At 46.0% G+C, this 22,324-nt stretch overlaps 1 protein-coding gene across 1 annotated transcript in view; it reads right to left on the reverse strand.

The window, feature by feature from the left end:
• The window catches only part of CRKL (CRK like proto-oncogene, adaptor protein), a 30,975-nt gene that overhangs the window by 4,920 nt on the left and 3,731 nt on the right, over window positions 1–22,324 (reverse strand). The window contains exon 2 of the mRNA XM_007196285.3: window positions 14,670–15,135. Coding sequence (XP_007196347.1) covers window positions 14,670–15,135 — 466 coding nt within the window. The remainder of the gene's footprint in view (window positions 1–14,669; window positions 15,136–22,324) is intronic.

Here is a 22,324-nt window from a genome sequence, read left to right on the forward strand (position 1 = left end):
TCAGAAGTGAGCTGGTGAGGGGGGTTAACACAAGATAGTATCTACCATTCACGTTATTTCCAATGTTTTCTGCCCATTGTAAAAGTCAACCCCCCCCCAACTGCTTTCTTAATTCTTGTAAATCTCAATTTACAAAACACCTTTATATTAAAAAACTTTTAATCTGACATCTATGGGGTTCCATGCAGTATTTCATTTGGGAAAAGGCATCTTCTGCTAAAGCTGCTGGGCTAGAGAGCTGACTGCTGGCCCGGAGTGACCAAGGGGCCCGGAGGTGCCCGGGGCCCCAGGCAGAGCCACACTTGCCCTTCCTGGTTCCCAGGCGTTCAGGTTACAGGGCCGGCTACTGCACTCTTAAAACCAAACTCCAGGCTCTAAGATGGCTCCTGGTCCACACGAGATGAGCCATTTGTATGGAAGCACCAGGACATCACTTGGCTCACGGGGGTGGGAGACGCGGTGCTTATTAGGTGACGCCGGTGCGAAACAGAGGACTGAACACTGTGTCCGTGCCCACCCAGTCTGTCCAGGTGGTGATTTCATCCTGACTTGTGCACGAAATCGAAGGCTCAGGCTGGGGAAGAGCTGGGGACGGAGAAGGAAACGCACTGTCAGCAGCTGCTGCGGGGGCGAGTTCGATTCAGCAGACGCTGCGAGTCAGCAACTTGGCTGTGTGGCCGCCTTTTCAGAGGGTTCTTGCTGCAGGGCTCACCCTTGATCCTCCACACACTCCACCCTCCTGTAAGGTAGGCTGGAGCAGGGGGCCCAGGGTAGCACAGCCCAGCTGTACGAGGAATCCCTTGGCTCCCCAGCCACTCTCTGCCCTAACGTCGCATCCCTGCCCTGAGGTCTCCCCCACACCCTGCGCTGCTGACTTCATCACCCCACTTGCTCACCGGGATGCTCGAACCAGCACACCAACTGCTTAATTCCCCAAACCTACTGCAGTCACAACACTTACATGGACAACAGTGCTTTTACCAAATGGAACCTCTCGCCTTGTGGAGACCGGCTTACTCGGGAGTACTTGCCAAAATGACAACGGAAAAGAGTGTTATCCCCTGAGGCTCCCTGGTTAGAACACAGTATAAATTCAGTTTAAATTTAAAAAAATGGGGGGGAGGGTCCCTAAGTTCCCAGTCTAAATTCTGACTCAAACTCCTCTTATTTAGGAAAACTACAAATTCAACTTTACTGTAAGACGGCTTGTAGAGTTAGTACAGTAATTAAGAATTAGATTTTATATAATGAAAAGTTGCAAGACAAAAATAAATGCACTATAGTATTCAGATTTTTGTAGCCAAGTACTAGATATGTATATGAGAAAAACAAGGTGTAAAAAGCTAACTACACGTATTTATAAATTAAATTATTATATTTATTTTCAAACTTATGTCATCACTCAACTTTAACACCTAAGTTGGTGGAACAATTAAAATTTGAAGGTTAACAACTGGTAATTCTATTTTAAGACTTGTTACTTCAGTGGAAAAAAAAAATTACAACTGAAAAGACATGTTTTCTCTTGTTTTGCCTTAAAAGGAAATAAAAATTTGGGGGAAAGAATAAACTAATTTAATATAAGAGTTAAGTTTTAAAATGTCTTTAGTAGACTTCTAAAATACAGACTATTTGGGCTTCCCTGGTGGCACAGTGGTTAAGAATCCGCCTGCCAATGCACGGGACACAGGTTCGAGCCCTGGTCCGGGAAGATCCCACATGCCGTGGAACAACGAAGCCCGTGCGCCACAACTACTGAGCCTGTGCTCTAGAGACCGTGCTCCGCAACAAGAGGAGCCACCACAGTGAGAAGCCTGTGCACCGCAGAGAAGAGTAGACCCTGCTCGCCGCAACTAGAGAAAGCCTATGTGCAGCAACGAAGACCCAACACAGCCAAAAATAAATAAATAAATAAATTTATTTAAAAAATAAATAAATAAAAATAAAATACAAACTGTTTTAAGATTAGTGCTTAGAGTTCAAGTATTGTTCCCTTTCTCCAAGTAACAATGTTTTTATTCATAGGTGGCAGAAAGAGAAATGTCTTTCTTATTCATAACTAGGATATCACACCAACGTTTCTGATTATTAAGAATAAATTCATATTCTTTGAAGTGTACCAAAGATTTAGCTTTATAATTTGTATATTCTTTTCCTACCGTACAGAAGTCATAAAAGAGGAAAACTCTGATTATGACCACATTGCTATCTCTAGTGAAGACAACTGCCAGATTGGATCCAAGGAAAGTTCTACTGCAGATGGAACCTGGAGCTGCAGTGGAGACTGTGCAGAAATCACAAAGCTGAAGATCAAAGGGAGCTGAAGTCAATGGGGATCTGCAGTCAGGACTTGTGTCCAATCTTATTCCATTAAAAAAAGTATTTAAGCACAAACTTAAGACATGAGATGAAACTCATTTAACACAAAAATTAAGATGGGGCCTAGGTGAGCAGAGAGAATCCTCTGCAGGCAGTAGCTGCTGGGATACTACAAACCCAGGCCCTGCAGCCACCCCTACCCCTACCTCCCCCAGACCCTTGGCCTCCTCAAGTCTTCACTGCAGGAACCAGCTGTCTCATGCCTGGAGCACAACAAGGCCACCGATGTGGGGAGCCTCACTGGCATGCTCTCTCTCCAACATATGAGAGCATGTTCTTTCCTTATTTCCTTTTCAGCTAAGAAAATGATTGCCTGTCTTTATTTTTAAAATAATGAAATAGGAAAGAAATGAAAATTCATGGATATAAAACTACTGGCACCATTACAAAATGACTTACGGAAAATACAATATAATCAATGTACTGAAATAAGTATAAGAAAAGGCAAGGACATGAGACTTCCCTGGTGGCACAGTGGTTAAGAATCCGCCTGCCAATGCAGGCGACACGGGTTCCAGTCCTGGTCTGGGAAGATCCCACGTGCTGCAGAGCAACTAAGCCCGCGTGCCACAACTACTGAGCCCGCGTGCCACAATTACTGAAGCCGTGCGCCTAGAGCCTGTGCTCCGCAACAAGAGAAGCCACCGCAATGAGAAGCCCGCGCACCGCAATGAAGAGTAGCCCCCTCTCGCCACAACTAGAGAAAGCCCGCGTGCAGCAACGAAGACCCGATGCAGCCAAAAATAAATTAATTAAAAAATTTTCCAAAGAAAGCAAGAAAGAAAAGGCAAGGACAAATAAGAGGGTGTGTGGGTGGGTGCCTGTAAAGAAGATGCGGTGAGCAAAGGGGAGAGGGACCAGGTGAGCTAACGCCCAGGTGGACGCTGTGGTGCAAAGGGATGATGGCCTGAGGGTCCCTGGGCAGTCTGTAGGTAGGCCTGCACTCAGAGCCAGATAAGACTCTGACAATGACGTTTAAAAAAAGAAAAAGACTAAGGCCAGAATAGCTGAGACTAAAAAGAAACAAATATATGCAGTTTTGGCTGATGGGTGCTCTTGGCAGATGTCAGGATCAACGGCTTCTCCCCAAGACTGAAGTTTTTCTTTGCTCCACTCATTTGACATCCTACAAAAAATACTTTGGGAATTCTGTCTTTTATCTATGCTTTTCTATCTTCACCTGGACTCTGGATGCCCAGAGTGCGTATATTTTGCCTGAAGTTTGTAATCTTAGCCTGCCTTAGCTGATATTTGATAAATGTGCCAGAAAAAAATCTCACCTTTCTGAAAACCTGGCCCCAGCAGCCCTCTCCCACATCCTGGTTGAGCTTATTCCTCCAGTCTGGGGGCTAGGAACACACTGAGACCTCTTGCTAATGCCCCCTCCTCCAGGTGCCCCACCCCTACCCCCAATTGCCTGGCTCTACCAGCCCAGCCACCTTCCATCCCCTGCCACCCTCGCCATTCAGCCCAGCTCCCAACCCCTCCTCTCCCCCAGCCTGGTCCCCACCTACCACCAAGGAACTCCTGGGGCCCAGGTCAATGGCCCTGGGCCAGTCTCCTCTCGCTGATGCCCTGAGGCACCTGAAGCAGGAGACTTCACCTCCCTCTTGCTCCGCTGCCCCTCTGCCCCATGGGGGCTCCATTCTGCTCCCCCTCGTCCCCAACCCCCACACAGCACTCTCAGAAGGAGGAGGCTGGTTTCGCTCATTTCGCACTCCATGTCGCAGGGCTCTTGTAAACTTTCCAGGGAAGTCTGCAGAATCAGGGAAAAGAGAAAGAACGACAGGCTGCTGTCCGCAAGTGCTACAGACAGATGGCCGAGTAAGCAACAAGGTTCTGAGGACAGAAGTAACAGGCACAAGGGCCTAAGGACAGTAGAAACAGACCTTTTGAAAACATAAAGATAATTAGGTCACTGCTCTGCCTTTGAACCCCCAACACCATTTATTTGCACAACAGCAACATCCAAACTCCTGTCTCCAAGGCTCTGCCTCCTCTGGTCCCTGACTCTTCCTATCTCTGACCCTCACCCCAATCACAGTGGCTTCCTTTCAGTTTCTCAAACCTGCCAAGGTCTTCCCCAGAGATGGGCTGTATGACAGATACAGGGACGTGATGTACTGGAAGTGTGACCACACGACTGCACAGCCTAAGATGTTAAAAACCATGTTCCAGGCTACTGCTCAGCACCGCCAAGCTGGTCCTAAGAAACCTTGGATCTCTGCTCTGCTTCCACAACTGAAGGAAGATAAGCAACCCTGACCAAAGTCAAACACACCTTAAGGACAATCCCAGCTCCCATAAACGGCCTTATAAAGCTGCACACGCCGCCACTGAGAGCAGGAAGGGCTCTGGGCGGCCGCCACTGGAGATGGGCTGGATTCTGTACTGTGTACTCAGGACACACCTGAAACTAAGATCTAAGATCTACAACAGCGGGAGGTAAGCAGTCTCTGCTTAAAGCAGGCTTAGGGTGGCACCATGCGGTGACTCACGCTATGACCTTTGGAGTGGGGCAGGGCTGGACCGATGTCCTGGTTCTGCCACTTTTAGGGATACATTACTGTGACAAACTGTTCAAGTTGTCCAAGTCTCCGTTTCCTTTTGACTTTGGAAGGTTCTTGCAATAATTAAAGGAAGTACTAAATGGAAGTGTTAACCACAACACTCAGCGAAGTAAACAACAGTAGCTGCCATTGGCATAGAGATTCCTGAGTAGACCCAGCCCTCACCCCACGATCATACCCCCGACCAGCTGTCACTGTCCTCTGGCTGGTTCCGGGGAGAACTGGAACCAGCATGGAGAAGCACTGTACTAAAGTGGGTTTTCAACCCTGTCAGTAACAAGGGTCCTCTCAAAACCGACAGGGGATGGGAAGGATGCCTGTTAGAGAGAGGAGATGAGGGGAAGGCCTGGAGACTCGAAGTCTGATACGTCACTGTGAAGGGTCCCAAGCAGCGAGGAAGACCACGGGAGAATGCAGAGGAAGGTGCCAGAACATCCCACCCGCACTCCTGCCAACTCACTCCTGACTCTGACGGTCTTCACAGGATACCTTCTGCTAATTCTGCCTCATCAGTTCAGTGAGATGTGCTGCACATCGACTGCAGTTCCTACCCTCTTCACTGAGACAGACAATAAATAACCCACTGTCTAGACGTGGCAGACACTCAGCAAATGTCTGTTAGATGATAAAAACAGTGCAAAAAGCGAGTGGCAGAAAAGCAGTATTGAGTCCACGTTGCAGAGCACAGGGGCGAGGACGAGGGCTTCGCCTAAGGGACTCTGAGTAGCAGAGCCCGGCTGGGTGCAGCCCAGGAAGGTAGAAGGGCTGGGAGACTTCTGATGGCCACCTGACCATTAATGCCACACTCTGGCCTTGCAGGAGCCCTCACATGTCAAAACACAGCCCGTCACTCCTTGTGCTGTTTTCTACCTCAGTTGAAGGCCCCTTCCACGGGCCCGAGCCCCAGAACACCACACATGGGACGGACCTGGCTGTGGACTGGCTTCTTCCACGACTTGACCACACAGCCCCTTGGGTCCAGGGCCCAGCACAGTTGGCAGCTCTCAGTGCTGGTCCGGTGCCCTTCCTCGGGCTTCATGGTAGAAGGGCTGAGCCCAAAGCAGCATTCACTTTGGAAGGCAGATAAATCTTGAAGTGATTGGGTACCAACTCAGCTCAAGGACCACTGTGAGCCTGGAAGGTATGGCCAACCCAATCAACAGATGGAGAAGACGTTCCTTACGTCCTTATGTCCTTTACTGTCACCCTGTGACAGTCCTCCTCATGACAAGAACTGCCAGCGCACTGGGGAGGGTTTGCTTCAACTCTAAGATGGAGCACACACTAGCAGGCTCCGTTCTGTGTGAGGCTGACACGAGGGGTAGGAAGAGGGAGATGCCAAGAGGACACTTCCTGATGTGGCCATGGTCTCCTGGAGCCCTACCTGTCCCGAGTGTGAACAGGAGCTCTGGAAATTACTCTGCCGCCTGTCTTCTGGCACCTGATTCAAAGAGCAGTCCTAGCCCTGGAGGCCCCAGCATTGGCTGCCACAGCAGCTTTCTGCTTCCCCAGTCAGGCTCCATAAAAACAAGATCAGGAACGCAATGGGTTACACTGGAGTCAGAAGTCCTAACTTCGGTGACAGGAATGGGTCTCAGATATTAAAGATCCTCAAAGTATATGCAGAACTATATGTAAATACATTAATATATGTTGTTTTTCTGGAGAAAGAGTCCACAGCTTTCACCAGATTCTCAAAGGGGTCCGTCCATAACCCAAAAAAGATATAAAACAAAGCAAAAACCCACGTGCTACAATCACCAGGCAGCTTTCATCCTGCCGTTTGTGGCTTTCATTCATTCACTCATTTAACGCATGCTGAACATCCATGTGCCAGGCCTGGAAGGACACAAGACAGAAAGAAGCAGACAGCCCGCCCGCCCTCACGGAGCTCCCTGGGCCCTTTGCCTGCTCTAACACCGCCCCGTGTGCTCTGGGCACCTGCACCTGAATCAAACCCTCCGTGTCCATGTGCCCTGAGCAGCCATCAAGTGGCCTCACGTACCCTCACCTACAACCGGATGCTACTGACTGGTGCTTTTTTTTTTTTTTAATGAATTTATTTATTTAGTTATTTAATTTATTTATTTTTGGCTGCGTTGGGTATTGGTTGCTGTGCGTGGGCTTTCCCTAGTTGCGGTGAGCGGGGGCTACTCTTCGTTGTGGTGCACGGCCTTCTCATTGCAGTGGCTTCTCTTGTTGCGGAGCACGGGCTTCAGTAGTTGTGGCTCATGGGCTCTAGAGTGCAGGCTCAGTAGTTGTGGCATGCAGGCTTCGTTGCTCCATGGCATGTGGGATCTTCCCGGACCAGGGCTCAAACCCGTGTCCCCTGCATTAGCAGGTGGATTCTTAACCACTGTGTCACGAGGGAAGCCCTATTGACTGGTTTTTAATATTGAAGACCCAGTCTCTTTAAGATTGCCATTATCCTCCAGGGTAGTAACTTGGCTCAAGAGGGCTACTTACTGGTTAACACTTCCTATGAAAACACAGGGGTTTTATTTTAGGATGAGTCAGGGGTTAAAGGTATGCATGCCGTGGTGCAAGAGAAGGTGGGCTATGGAAAGAAAGAAGTAAAACCATCTCCATTCACAGATGACCTGATCCTATATATAGAAAGATTCCAGAAGAAAGCTATTAGAGCTAATAAAACTCAGCCAATTTGCAGGGTACAATATCAACACACAGTATCAGTTGTGTTTCTATATACCAGCAGTGAGCAAATAAGAATGTAATTCCAGGGAACTCCCTGGTGGTCCAGTGGTTAGGACTCAGCGCTTTCACTGTCGTGCCAGATTCAATCCCTGTTGGAAACTGAGATCCTGCAAGCTGCGTGGCGCAGCCAAAAAAAAAAAAAAAACAGAATGCAATTTCATTTACGATAGCATCTAAAAGAATAAAGTAACTGGGAATAAATTTAACCAAGGTGATAGACTTGTACACCAAAAATTACAAAACACTGCTAAAAGAAATTAAAGAAGACTTAAATAAATGGAAAGACATCCAGTGTTTGTGGATAGAAAGACAATATTTTCAAGATGTCAACACTACCCAAAGTGATCTACAAATTCAACACAATTCCTATCAAAATTCTAACAGCTCCCCCCCCGAGAAATGGAAAGGCTGATCCTCAAATTCATACAGAACTGCAAGGCATGCTGAATAGCCAAAACAATCTTGAAAAAGAAGAACAAAGTTGGAGGACTCATACTTCCTGACTTCAAACCCACTACACAAAGCTATGGAAATCAAAACAGTGTGGTCTTGGCACACAGACAGACATATGGATCGATGGAATAGAACTGAGAGTTCATAAATAAACTCATACATCTCTGGCCAACTGATTATCATGATTTTTTGCCATGTCTTGCGGCTTGTGGGATCTTACTTCTCCGACCAGAGATCGAATCCATGCCCCCTGCAATGGAAGCACAAAGTCCTAACCACTGGACCACCAGGGAATTCCCTGGCCAGCTGATTTTTGAAAAGGGTGCCAAGTCCATTCAGTGGGGAAAGAACAATTTCTCCAACAAATGGTACTGCTACGACTGGATTTTCTACTTGCAAAGAAAGAATTTGGATGCCCACGTCAATCCATATACAAAAATTAACTCAAAATGGATACATGACCTGAATGTAAAAGCTAAAACCATAAAACTCTTAGAAGAAAACATGGGGGTAAATCTTCATGACCCTGAATTTGGCAATGGATTCTCAGATATGACATCAAAAGCACAAGCAGCAAAAGATAAAATAGATAAGATGGACTTCATCAAAATCAACAACGTGCATTAAAGTACAGTGACAAGAAAGTACAAAGACAACCTACAGAACGGGAAAAAAGTATTTAAAAATCATACCTCTGATAAGAGTTTAATATCCAAAATATATGAAAAACTCCTAAAACTCAACAACAAAACCCAAACAACCCAATTTAAAAATGGGCAAAGCTCTTGAACATTTTCCTAAAGAAGATATAAAAATGGCCAAGAGGCACAGGAAAAGACACTTAACATAATTAGTAATTACAGAAGTGCAAATCAAAACCACAAGATGCCACTTTATAGCCAGCAGGATGGCTATAAATTTTAAAAAGAAGGAAAATAACAGGTGTTGATGAGGATGTGGAGAACTGTGGATTGCTTGTGGGATTGTAAAATGGTGCAGCCACTGTGGAAACAGTTTAGTTGGCCTCAAAAGTTAAACAAAGAGCTACCCAGCAATTCCACTGTTAGGCATATACTCTAGAGAACTGAAAACAGGTATTCAAACAAAAACGTGTAGATAAATGTTCGTAACACTATACTCAATAACCAAAAGGTGGAGATAACTCTAATGACCATTACCTAACGAATGGATAAACAAAATGTGGTCTATCCATACAATGGAATTTTATTTAGCTATAATAAGAATGAAGATACTCGCTATAACATGGATGAATCTTAAAACATTATGCTCTGTGAAATAAGCCCAATCCAAAGGACGAATACTTTATGATTCCATTTACTATATGAGGTATCTAGAATAGGCAAATTCATACAGATAGAAGGTAGACTAGAGATTACCAGGGCCTCAGGAGAGGAGGGTGGGGAGTTACTGCTTAATGGTTATAGTTTGGGGTGAGGAAAAAGTTTTGGAAACAGTGCTGATGACTGCACAACACTGTGAATGCAATTAATGCCACTGAATTGTACACTTAAAAAGGGCAAATTCTGTTATGCACATTTCATCACAATTTTTAAAAAATGAATAATTTAACATGACAAAGACCACTGAGTTGTATACTTTACATGGGTAAATTGTATGATATGTGAATTTTATCTCAATAAAGCTGTTTAAAGAAAGACTGTGTGGGGTGAGTCCTAGCTCTACCACATACCAACTATGAGATTGTCAACAAATTAAACAAACCTCAAGTTCTAAGTGCATAAAATGGGGCAGCTATGAGGATCAACTAAAATATTCTCTGTGAAGCCCCTAGCTGATGGTTCTCCTTACACAATAGCTATTACCACGTATGGAAAACTGAGGTTAGCTTAATGACCAGGCTGGGACTGGCCTTGTCTGAACCACACTAGGGCCCCAATTTCACAGTACTCTCACTCAATTTACATAGGAAGAAAGAGGAACAAAACCCTTTTAAGAATATTCTCTAATTCACAATCCAATGAGAATATGATATGCTAGGGAAAAAAATGTTACCTTAGGCACAGAATTCCTAAAACTGGATGCTGTTAAGGACAAGTGACATGTCAACGACAGAAGGATGGAGAAGGAGCCCGGCAGCCCTGATGAAAGTCCTTAAGAAGGTGGGTGTGAGCTTGTGGGCATCTCTGACAAGCCTTGGTGAGGAGGGGAATCGCTGAGACAGAGCAGCCCCCTCACGCTGGGAGGCGTGACCCTTACAGACCTCCACATGCAGACCAGACATCACTGTGGGCCTATATAGAGTTCCAGCCACAGAAACTCACAGCTGATCCCGGAGAGCAGAAGAACACAATCAGCACTGAGAAAACCTAGATTTGCTTTGTAGATAACTTCCTCTCAGTAAGTAGAAGCAGCGATGAAGAAACTGCTAATTCAAACACTTAATTCTAACCAATGAAGCAAAACCAACTGGTGGAAGCAGAAATCTGGGAATTCTAGGCCAGTCAGTGAAGGAAGTAGTACCATAGGTCTTAGGAAGGTCAATTCAAAAGATTGAGACCAGATGCAACTCAATGTCTAGGGGTTTTCAAAATGGGGAGTAGACAACCCAAGAAATGTAAACAACACAATCGCAGATGACCCCAATGGGAGTGAAGAGCAGGTTTCTTGAGCATGCTGGTGAGCTCACAGAAAAAACATGCACCACAGATGAAAGGATGGCCTCATGCTGATAAGAAGAGATATCCAAGTGCTGACCAAACACACCGGTAAACAGGACCAGTCCACTGCTGGTCATCTGCCACAGAGAATTATATCACAGAACACTCGCAGGCTTATGAAGGGTCAAGTCTCTTGGTTTTTGTTCTAACAGGGATGATGGCAAATTCTATGAAACACAAAAGGTGAGCCTGAGATCAAACCTGGACAAAATTCTGGATGCAATTAGCAGACAGATGGTTTATGAGCATTTAGAATGGGAAATGGGGTCTCCGGAAGGCAGCATGGGCTCAGTCAGGAACAAGTCACACCAGACCAACCTCACTGTCCTTTTTTAGATATCAGACATGGATCAGGAGAGGCTGCAGAGAAGGATCTGGATCGTGCATTTATGAAATTTGCAGATAACATGAAACCGAGGGGGTGATCAACATGCTACATGATGTAATCAGGATTTTAAAAGACCAGAAGCATACAGGTGGGTAAGGCCGAAAAAACCAAAACCAACGAACAAAAACCTCAAGAGGGACAACTGCAGGGGCCCACACTGAGCGAGGCAGGTACAGGACAGGGATGAGGCGGCTGGTTTCTCCCTGGTGGGAGCAGAGACCATGTCATGAGACTGTGTCCCAGGCTCCACAAAGACAGGCCCTCTGCGTTGCTCCCCGCTGCACTCCCCACTCCTGTAGCCACATCCAGGCACTCAGGAAACCTCTGCTGAAGAAGGGAATGTTTTTGGAGGTGTCCATGGTGAGGCTGAGGTAGGAGCTGAGGCATCAGGAAGACAGAGCTAAGGACCACCCCACCTGCCCTCCTTGACTCCATCGACCCATCCCCACTCCCTCCACACCTCACCTGCAGCCCCTACCCCAATTCACCACCGTTCCCTTAGCCCACACCACAGGGCACTGCTCCATGAGGCTCCATTCAGACTCCTGGCTGTGCGTGCCCAGAGCTAAGTACAACTCTGAAGGTGCTAACAAATTTCTGCCCTTTTCTAGTCAGGAAAGTATACTGGAATATGAGTATGGGAGACTTGTATTATTATAGGGAGACTCAAGCACGTGCTCTAAATTACTTAAAAATCAATCAATAAAAAGGTAAACTGCCCACCCGCAAACTTCAAAACCTCTAACAGTTGTGAGAAAACAGCGATTTCATGCCTCAGTGAAGACCACAAGAAAATTGTTCACCTCCTCAGCTTAGCTCTCTGCTGATATGGTCACAGCTCGCGTCCAAGCTTTTGTCTTTTGCCCAACACACCCAACACTCTCAATGACCTGCAGCTACACAGTGGTGTTCTCTTGTTCCAGCAAGCTCTTCCTTCTGCCGGGAATGCCTCCTCCCACTTCACCCAGCTAACTTCTAGTCATCCTTCAAAACTCAGTTCAAGGGTCACCTCCTGCAGGAAGCCTTCCCGGACCAACACCCACCCACATTCCCATCTCCTACCTCCATCTCTGCTCCCACCTACTCTGTGCTATCAGATCACTTACCACACTGCTGCTTTCTGCCTCTAATCTTTCATTAGGTGGCAAGCTCTTTGGTGGAGGACCCTACAAGGCACCCCTCACAGGTTGGATGCATGAATGGATGATTAACAAACATACATCAACTCTCAGAGCCAGCGTGCCTTTTAGGCTTAGAGAATTTGAGAAACGTGCCCAAGATCACACCAGGAACAGCTGGGACTCGAATGCGGGCCGCTGTGTCAGAGGACACAACTTGGACTGCAGGTTATTTTGTAATGACCACAGCACCCTTGCTCCAAACATTTTCTTTGCCAACGATCTACCTTTGGAAAGGCCTTCGCCACTCCCCACCACCTGAGAACACCCCTGCTTCCCAGGAGCCCTTCCAGCCCCGCTCCACCAAGGGCACGGGAGGCTCCCCTTTCAAACCAAATCCCAAGGATCAACTCGCTTCCTGAAAAGAGGTGAGCAAGAGAGCGAAGTGTCTAAACAAAGACCTCTCTTAAAATATCTCTTCACGTGCAGGACTGTTCTTTCAAAACTCAAGTTTTATGAAAAAACCTTGTGAACTAACTCAGGAAGTAAAGTTCACCTGAACCTTCCTCACTTTGTAACACCATCTCAAGGGGAATAACGAAGCTTCAATTACTGGCACATTTTGTCCTACTTGTCTCACCTTTCTTATTTTAATTTTAATACTTTTCCTGGTAACCTAATTGCAACAGTCCCAAGAGGGGACTGTTTTTAACAAGATCCGACAGGCATCAGTTTTAGAAGATAACATAATTCACAGAAATACTTATTTATGGCATAGCTGAAAGTCTCATTTAAACACACAGCACAGGAAATACCATGAAGTGGAATTTGGCAAAGGTCTATTTCTTGGGTCCACTAACACTCTAATCACCTAAGGCAGCCTTTCACGAGGCTGACACGGCTGGTCTGGTGTCACGAGGCGGCTCGGGTGTGGAGACCCGTCTCCAGGGCCTGAGACTAGAAAAGCAGTGTTAACAGCCGAGAAGATGGGTTATCTTCAAATATGCTTCACGAACCAGGCTCCTTCTCCTCACCCCGGCCTCCCTAAGGCACCCACCTATGTATCCACTCCCCAAGCTCTGAGTGATCCCCTCTACAACCCCCTGTGCACACTCCAAAGAACACACATTGGAGACAGGGGTTTCTAAACTGTACATCTTAGAGCCAGAAGTCAACACACAGGCGTCCTAAAGGGAGTGAGGCTTTAAATCCTGGCTCAGGTAAGAACTCACTTCCTGACTTCCTTTACGGGGCTTGGAATTCTGACTGGGAGCCTGGACCCCCAGGATCTCACCCTGGTGTGCCAACCGTCAGCTGCATAACACAACTCTAAATCCTAGCTCCCCACTCTCATGAGGAGACCAGAGATGTGGAAGTGCTCCCAGAGCCTGAAACCACTAAGCAAACTGGAAGGTATTTAGAACCCAGAACACCCCAAGTTATTTTACGGTGCTGAGGTGTGTACCGTGCAGGGGCAGGTCTGTGTGGGGATGAGAAGGCCAGCAGGCCGACTCAGCCAGGCCTCCATCTGTGGAAGGAGCCTCTTCTGGTTCCCTTCCTGTTCTTCCACTGCGAAGTATAAAAGCACCAGGTCCTCCCCAGCCCCGGCCCCCGCCTCAGATGCTCTTTCCTTAGAGCCAATGTGAGAGGGAGAAGTAACCTCAGACTCTGAACCAAACCTCCAGGTGTAGTTCACTTGAGTATTACTCTTGGTCCAAAAAAACCTGAGGATAACCAGTGAAAAAAAACACACAAAAATCACAGCTCCCTTTGAACCTGAGGGCAGGCTGCTCTGAAGCAACAGGCCCCATGACTTCATCCTCCTGCCATGCACCTGGGCTGCCTCCCAACACTGCCCTACTGTGACCTCGGGGTGAACACACACGGAACAAGCAATAACTTAATCTCAGTTTCTCTAACACACATGTGATGTAATGATACTAAGGAAGAGTATAAAACCGTACTCATATTATAATGATACTTACATTGCAGTGTGTGATTCACAAACCATTTTCATAAGTTATCAATAAATGAAAGAGCTGGGAACTGTGGTACCAAATCCCATATTCTAATATAATAATATTTAGGGCCCACCTCACTTACGTAATTTATATAAATTTATACATCAGTAAAAAAATAACACACAAAAATATATGGGACCATTCTTCTAAAAATCTGCATTTTTAGGGAATTCCCTGGCAGTTCAGTGGTTAGGACTCCATGCTTCCACTGCCTAGGGTACGGGTTCAATTCCTGGTCGCGGAACTGAGATCCCCACAAGCCACAGCCAAAGAAAACGAAAACTGAGTGTCAAAGGACCCAAAGAACCAGCCTTAATAGATTTTACCTCTAATGCCAGGGCGGTCTTGTCATAAGCACAGGGCACTCTTTTCTGAATTGCTTTTGCAAAGACAGGTCCATTCTGTGTGGATGGCAAAGGGCTGACCGCTGCCCCAGGAGTGCTGGAAACTGCAGGCAGAGGAGCCGTGGTCTGAGGCTGAGCATACGCGTGAGCAGGTTCCGGGATCCCGTAACTGTTGGAATTCCTATTCCCATGCTTTCCATGTGGCGAGGACCTCACAAGCTTTTCCACATAAGGGACGGGAATCATCCCCACCCGGCCATCCTTGTTCCGGGCACTCCACCACTGTTCTTCTGGCTTCTCTATTATCACCAGGATCTCACCCTTTTTAAAGGGCAGGTCTTCGGCATCATTTCCAGGAAAATCATAGAGAGTTCGTACATATTCCAGATTTTCTTCTGCTGTAGGCAGGCTGGGTGCTGATACAGATCCCATTGGTGGGCTCGGATACCTTCAGAGAGAGAGAAAATTAAGAGAAAAATCTTACTCTATACCAGTGTTTGTCAAACTTTTAAAATAAACCAATTAACTCTATAACATTATTTCCCTCTCCATAGTCTCAGACATTAAGAACGTCCTGTCACACTGTTTTATCCTCTGTAGTTTGTAATGCAATCGAAGTTAATATCCTGAATATTAACGTTAGGTGCATAGCACCCCTCCCACATATCTCTGTTTCACAGAAAGCTTTTGTTTACACATACAGATACCTGGTCTGAATTTTTTTTTTTTTTTTTTTTTAATTTTTTTTTATATGAATTTTTAAAATTATTTTTAAATCCCCTGTGAGTTCAGCTGCTTCCTTCCTTAGGCCCATCACAACCACCACACACTCTTCCTTCTGGTCCTAATCTAGGGCGTGCACCCTGCACACTTCCCCGGGCACCCAGAGAGATGACAAAGGCCTCTGTGCCCCTCAAAATATAAAAACCAGGAAAGGGAGTATATACTTGCATTATAATTAAAAAAAAAAAAACCCATACTGCATCTTGTACAGGAATCATCATCTGAGCCTCAAAATGAAAATGTGAAAATTTTCACGGAAAAGCTCAGATGCAAGAGCTCTCACCTAAGCATCACAACCCCCGGCCACCCGCTCTTGGAGCTCCCCTGTGAGTCTGGCTCGCACACCCGGAACCACCTAGAGTCGGTTAGAAAAGCACCGTCCCGGGCTTCCCTGGTGGCACAGTGGTTAAGAATCCGCCTGCCAATGCAGGAGACACAGGTTCGAGCCCTGGTCCAGGAAGATCCCACGTGCTGTGGAGCAACTAAGTCCATGCGCCACAACTACTGAGCCTGCGCGCCTAGAGCCCGTGCTCCGCGAAGCCACCACAATGAGAAGCCTGTGCACCGCAACGAAGAGTAGCCCCCGCTCGCTGCAACTAGAGAAAGCCCATGTGCACAGCAACAAAGACCCAACACAGCCAAAAATAAATAAATAAATAAATAAATTAAAAAAAAAAAAAAAAAAGAAGGAAAAAGAAAAGCACTGTCCCTTCTCTTCAGCAACACCCCACCTGGAATGCCCCTTCTGCAAGAGAAGTATAGAGGTCTCTCTTCACCCAAGTGTTCTGGAAAGTTGCGAATACATGAAGTTTTGGGAAAACCTATTTTGCTGTTAGCATTTCCTCCCCTTAACTTTTTTGAAGCACAGAATCTACACCAGAGTAACTTCACCCAGAGTCTCCACCTCTTTAGAGGGTGACGCCTGCAGAGTCATCACCAAGGCTGGTTCTGGAGCAGCCCGAGGGAGAACGCTGGGATAGGGCCTATGCCTGCCTAACCACGGACTACAATTGTTTTATCTTCCAGTAGATCATGGCCATTCCCTCTTCTTCCCCCAATTAATGACCTAAAAAGTTGTTTCACATAACAACATGATCTCCTAAGTTGAAGCACTTTAATTAAAAAAAAAAGTTTCTTTTTAAAAAAGTGTTACCATGTTACAACATTCAGCAAAAAAAAGGAAAACAAAAGAGAAAAAAATCCCACAGTTCCTGCCCCAAGGTAGCTACAGTTCTCCTTCCCTCCTCCCTCCCTCCCATCTGCCCGCCCACTTTATGGCTTTCTTTCTTAAGAGTCCCACCTACAGGACTTCCCTGGTGGCGCAGTGGTTAAGAATCTGCCTGCCAATGCAGGGGAAAAGAGTTCGAGCCCTGGTCCAGGAAGATCCCACATGTCACGAAGCAACTAAGCCCATGAGCCACAACTACTGAGCCCGTGTGCCACAACTACTGAAGTCTGCGCCTAGAGCCTGTGCTCCGCAACAAGAGAAGCCACCGCAATGAGAATCTCGCTTGCCGCAACTAGAGAAAGCCTGCGCGCAGCAACGAAGACCCAATGCAGCCAAAAATAAATAAATAAATAAATTTATTTATTAAAAAAAAAAAAAAAAAAGAGTCCCATGTACACATGCCAGGGGCAGTTTTTCTGCATTTCCCCACTATACTGCTCTTGCTTCATTCTGTGAGCCTGCTGCAAAGAAGCATCCCTGTGTTTCTGAATGGTTCTTCTCTCTATTACCATCTTCACACACTCTTTTGAATTTAATTTCCCTGCACTGTATTTCTTGTAAAGCCTAGATTCCTGGATTAAAGAATAGGAATGTTTTCACGGCCCTCGGTACATTTTGCCACACTACTCTCCAAAAGTCTTTGTAATTTGTCAAAACTTACATCTTTTTAATGTAAATGACTAGCTTCACAGTAGTCAGGATACCTTGGTGGTTAGAAGAGTGATTTAAAACCTCAAAGGCCTTGTTACTTATTAGCAACCCGACAACAAAGGGGCAAACTGCTTACTGTCAGTATATCTAAAAAAGAGTGAGCAGGAACAGCAAAACAAAGAAAAGGCTGACACTTATACCTCCATCAGGGACTACCTGCAGTCTTGGCAGACAGTAAATCTGACACAGCAATCCTGGGAGGTACAATGCTTTCCACTTGGATTTGCACAAGGCAGTGTCCTCACTCACAGCCTCTCAGCTCGTCAGCCGCAGGGACAACCCGTGGGTCTCTCAGGTGTCTGAGAATTAACGCTGTGTGTGAAACACCCACAACAGTTCCTGACCGGCACTAAGCACCCCATCTGCTCCTCACCCCCCATCCCTGAAAGTACACTCCTGATCCTAACTCAAGGGCCACGGAGATTCTGTGAGAGTTTGGGTCACACTATACAAATCTCAGATACTTCACCAAGAGCACACTTGGTTCCACTGCAGACTCCTCCAAGGGTTATTTTACTGTTTATACAGTTAAAAGTTAAAAGCAGTTCCACAGACCGTAAGAACACAAGTACAGCTTCAGTAGGGATTAACACTAATGACATCCATTTACCCAGGTACCCACTGGCCTTATTATGTGCTAAGAACTTGGGGGACAAACAATGAATTAAAACCAAGTTTCTGCTCTCAAAAGACTGCAAACTTAGTAGCGACAGAGACTGGAAGGCAAATGAGAGCACCAAGTGTCATTCATGTGTCCCACAGAAGCTGACGGGGTCAAGTTCTGCTAAGGGTCAGAACAGGCAAGGGGAGGGTGCAGAAAAAGCCAAAGACTAGCCCCCTTTAAAGCTGAAAGATTTCGCGTTAGACAGGCTTACACATTCTGATTCTACATCAGAAGACTTAGAGGCCCAAGGGTTCAAACGCTCCCTTCCCAGCTTCCCCACAGCTCGCGGGGCTGGCTGGTTCCCACAAGCAAGGCCAGGAGCGGGCTGGTCAGCACACATTTGAGGCTTGCTGGCTACATATGGCCTTTGTCAGATAGTCTTCTTTTCATATAACTCTTAAAAAAGTAATGACCGTTCTCAGCTCCAGTACACTATACAAAAACTATCTGTAAGCCTGGCCAAGGGGTCCACAAACTATGGCCTGCAGGCCACCGGCCCACCAGCTGGTTTTACAAATAAGGTCTGAGTAGAACCCAGCCAGGCCCGTGCGCTCACGGGCTGTCTGTGGCTGCTTCCACAGTACGAGGGCGGAGCTGAGTGGCTGCGATGGGGACAACAGGGCCCACAAAGCTTAAAGTGCTGACCAGCTAGCCCTTCACCATGAGCTCACCGAGGCCTGGTCTAGACAGCCGAGGCAGAGCTGGGGAGGGTGCTCGTGCAGACCTGACAAGAGGGAGGACAGCTTACACTTTCTCCACCACTTCAATGCTACAGTGACCTGGGGCTCCTTTCCTGATTCGGCACACACACAGACATCCCTAAATATGACAGGAAATCAACCTTCCAGCCACACCCCTGACAAATTCAAAGCCCTCCACTCCCCATTTTCTCAAACTCGTGTATTCATCAAAATCCCCTGCAAATTACACATTAGTCCCACTGCGGAGATGAAAGCATGATGATGCCAGGTCAGAAATACTTAACATATTAGACCCCACTGCCCAAAGAAATAGGAAACATAAAACTGGAACAACTCATTGTTTCTCAATTGTTTCGCAATTTGTTCCTTCATCAGGACTGTAAATAGCATCCAGCACACACACAGTTTCCCAAGCCCATCAAGCACACCAGACCCATGCTTCTTCTTCTCCCTCTCCCTCTCTCGCCAGCTCTGGAAGAGAAGACACTCCTCATCGAATGACAATGAATCTCCCTCCTACTTTGGAGGAGCATTAACAAAATGCTTTGTTAAAAGCATTCTCAGCTGCGTCTATAAAGCACAGATAAAACATTTTCTTTAAACTTCAGCTTTAATGCCTTCTATGCTTACAATCACCTTATTCCTGTTAAGGAAGCAATACAATCAACTTCTGGCAGGAGAGAGTTTCAAAGGTCCTGTTCTAGTTTTTAAAGGGGGTAACATGGATATGGAAGATTTTCCTTATTATATACATGTATACACATACTCTTGTGTATGTATGAAAGATTTCACAATAAAAAGTTGGAAAACAAAACAGATAGTAAAAGAATCAATTCCAAGAAGACTGGCTAAGTACCCGTCTGCTCAAAGTGCTTCCGGCGCTTCTCACCCCTAGGTGGCCCTGAGCACGGAGGACTCTCCCTCCATCCCTGGCTTCGCAGCACCTTCACCAATGGCTCTCCATCGGCGGCGCCTGCCTCTGCACCTCCATCCACAGCTTCTCTGCCTCTGCTCATTCTGTGGATTCCACCAAAGCTTAGACCCAAATCTGTATATTTGGCCCCCAACCCTCTTCTCGTTAACAAACCCATCAGATTGCTGAACCCCGCCTGGCTTCCCTGTTGAAAACCATCGACCGCCTCCCCCCATCCCTCCTCTCCATTCTCTCAGAGGCACCATTCAATCATCCCTGAAGCCACAGCTCTCCACTCACCTACAGGCAACTGCCCAGCGACGGCTGTCGTCGGCTTCCACCTTATATTCCCAACACACGAGATCTCAGTTCAGCTTCTCACAATCCCTTCCCCTGTAACAGCCCTTAATTAACCCCACACTCCAGACTTTCACCACCCCGCCCACACCAGTTTCTAAAAAATAAAACTGACCATGACAGTTCTCTTCTTAAAAACTTTAGAGGGCTCCCACTGCTAAACTCATGTACAAAGCACAGAGGCCCTTCACAGTTCAGCATTCTTAACTTCCTAGCTCGTGGCCCCTCACTCACACGAACCACACCTGTGCCTTTCCCAGCACCTCTTCTACCTCATACACTTGTTCTCATCCTTCAAGAACCAGTTCATGTGAAGTCAGAAAGAGAAAAACAAATACCGTATGCTAACACATATATATGGAATCTAAAAAAAAAAAAAAAAAGGTTCTAATGAACCTAGGGGCAGAAAAGGAATAAAGATGCAGATGTACAGAATGGACTTGAGGACATGGGGAGGGTGAAGGGTAAGCTGGGACGAAGGGAGAGAGTAGCATTGACGTATATACACTACCAAATGTAAAATAGATAGCTAGTGGGAAGCAGCCACATAGCACAGGGAGATTAGCTTGGTGCTTTGTGACCACCTAGACTGGTGGGATAGGGAGGGAAGGAGGGAGACACAAGAGGGAGGGGATATGGAGATATATGTATACATATAGCTGATTAACTCTGTTATATAGCAGAAACTAACACATTGTAAAGCAATTATACTCCAAGAAAGATGTTTAAAAAAAAAAAAAAAAGAACCAGTTCATAGAGCACCTTCCCTTTCAGGCCCTGCCTGACCCTTTAGTTGACCATCCTTGCTTTTAAGCTCCCATGGTATTCTATTTTCATTTGTTCAGTATACTGAGCTTCTCAAAAGCTAGGGCCGTGGTTTACTTCCATTATATGACTTGAGTCTAGCATTGGGCTTTGGGATACAGTAAGCCTCAATATATTGAAATTCCTGCTAAAATTAAAATGCCCAAGACACAGGGAAGCATTTCCCCTAAACCTGGGTTAAATCTGTTCCACAGACAAGGAGATCCCGTGTGCCACCTGGTTTGCTGTCCAAGCCTCTTCGCCTCACCATCGCAGAACTCACACTTGGCTGTCGTTCCCGACCAGCTGCACATGCCTGGTGGTCCCACCTTACTCCTTGTGATCTTAACTCCGACTCCAGGATAATCACCACTGCCCCCTTTCACTTATCAGAAAGAACTAAAATATTTTAGCCTGAAGGAACCTTAGCACCTTAGAACCTAGTCCAACTGTTCAGATCAAGAGCAGAATTCTTAGATAAAAAGTTCTCTGAATTTGAGTCTTAAACAAGAGAAAGGTCACAAAGCAAATGGCTATCAGCACTTTACGTGCCATGGGAACACAATTCTCACCTGGGCGAGACTTCATTCCCAGCATAATGACGTTTATGGATCCCATCTAAATTGAACTTAGGTGATTTAAACTATTGGTAAGAAGAAACTCAAAGGTTTATCCACAGTGTCCAATTCTATGCTAATCAAAATCACTGTTAATCCTTCTCCCCTACTCCTAATTACAGAAGTCCAAAAGTTTCCTTAAATATTCAGACAGGGGCCGTGGGGGGAGGCATGGCCATGCTTCCTGGGGTACCTCCAGTCCCCCACGGTGTGGCCTCTGTGGCACACGTGTGAGGGTCTCCTCAGGATGCTCAGGTTAGGCTGCGCATCCCTTCTCCGCCCTCCCACAGCTACTGTCTGTATCAGATGACATGTACTTGGCCTTTTAAATAAAGTCTCAGTAACCAGGAAGCTCCTCAAGAGCATGACAGGGACTGCTAAGTCAACGTTAGTTCCACATTACCAGCACATGCAATGAGCAATGTCTGCTGACTAAAAAACAGGGTTTTCTCTATGGGTCAACTTGCCTCAGTTTTTCAACTTTTACTTCTCATGATTTTTCTCCCAGCCACCATATAGCTACATAAGCTAGAATTGGAAAATTTTATAAGCAAAGCAAGCTACGCAAAACACACTTTCAATTTTCTAAACCGTAGGAAAATGTATTTCATAGCTAAACTAAATCCACTCAGAAACCTGAAACACTCTGTTGTTAAACTGGAAATAGCCTCTATTAAAACAGAAACAAAAAAACCAGTAGTGCCTACCTGAATACTAACTATAACCTAATAAACAGAACCTTAAAAGTGTTTATACTCAAATAAAATGGAGATGAAAACCACAAGGTTTCTGTTTATCAAATGATTTTTAATATAAAAATTACACCCATCTGCAGAAAAAGAATCCTTTAGGGTCATTC

The sequence above is a fragment of the Balaenoptera acutorostrata genome, chromosome 13 (assembly GCF_949987535.1).
Source record: "Balaenoptera acutorostrata chromosome 13, mBalAcu1.1, whole genome shotgun sequence".
Lineage (NCBI taxonomy): Eukaryota > Metazoa > Chordata > Mammalia > Artiodactyla > Balaenopteridae > Balaenoptera > Balaenoptera acutorostrata.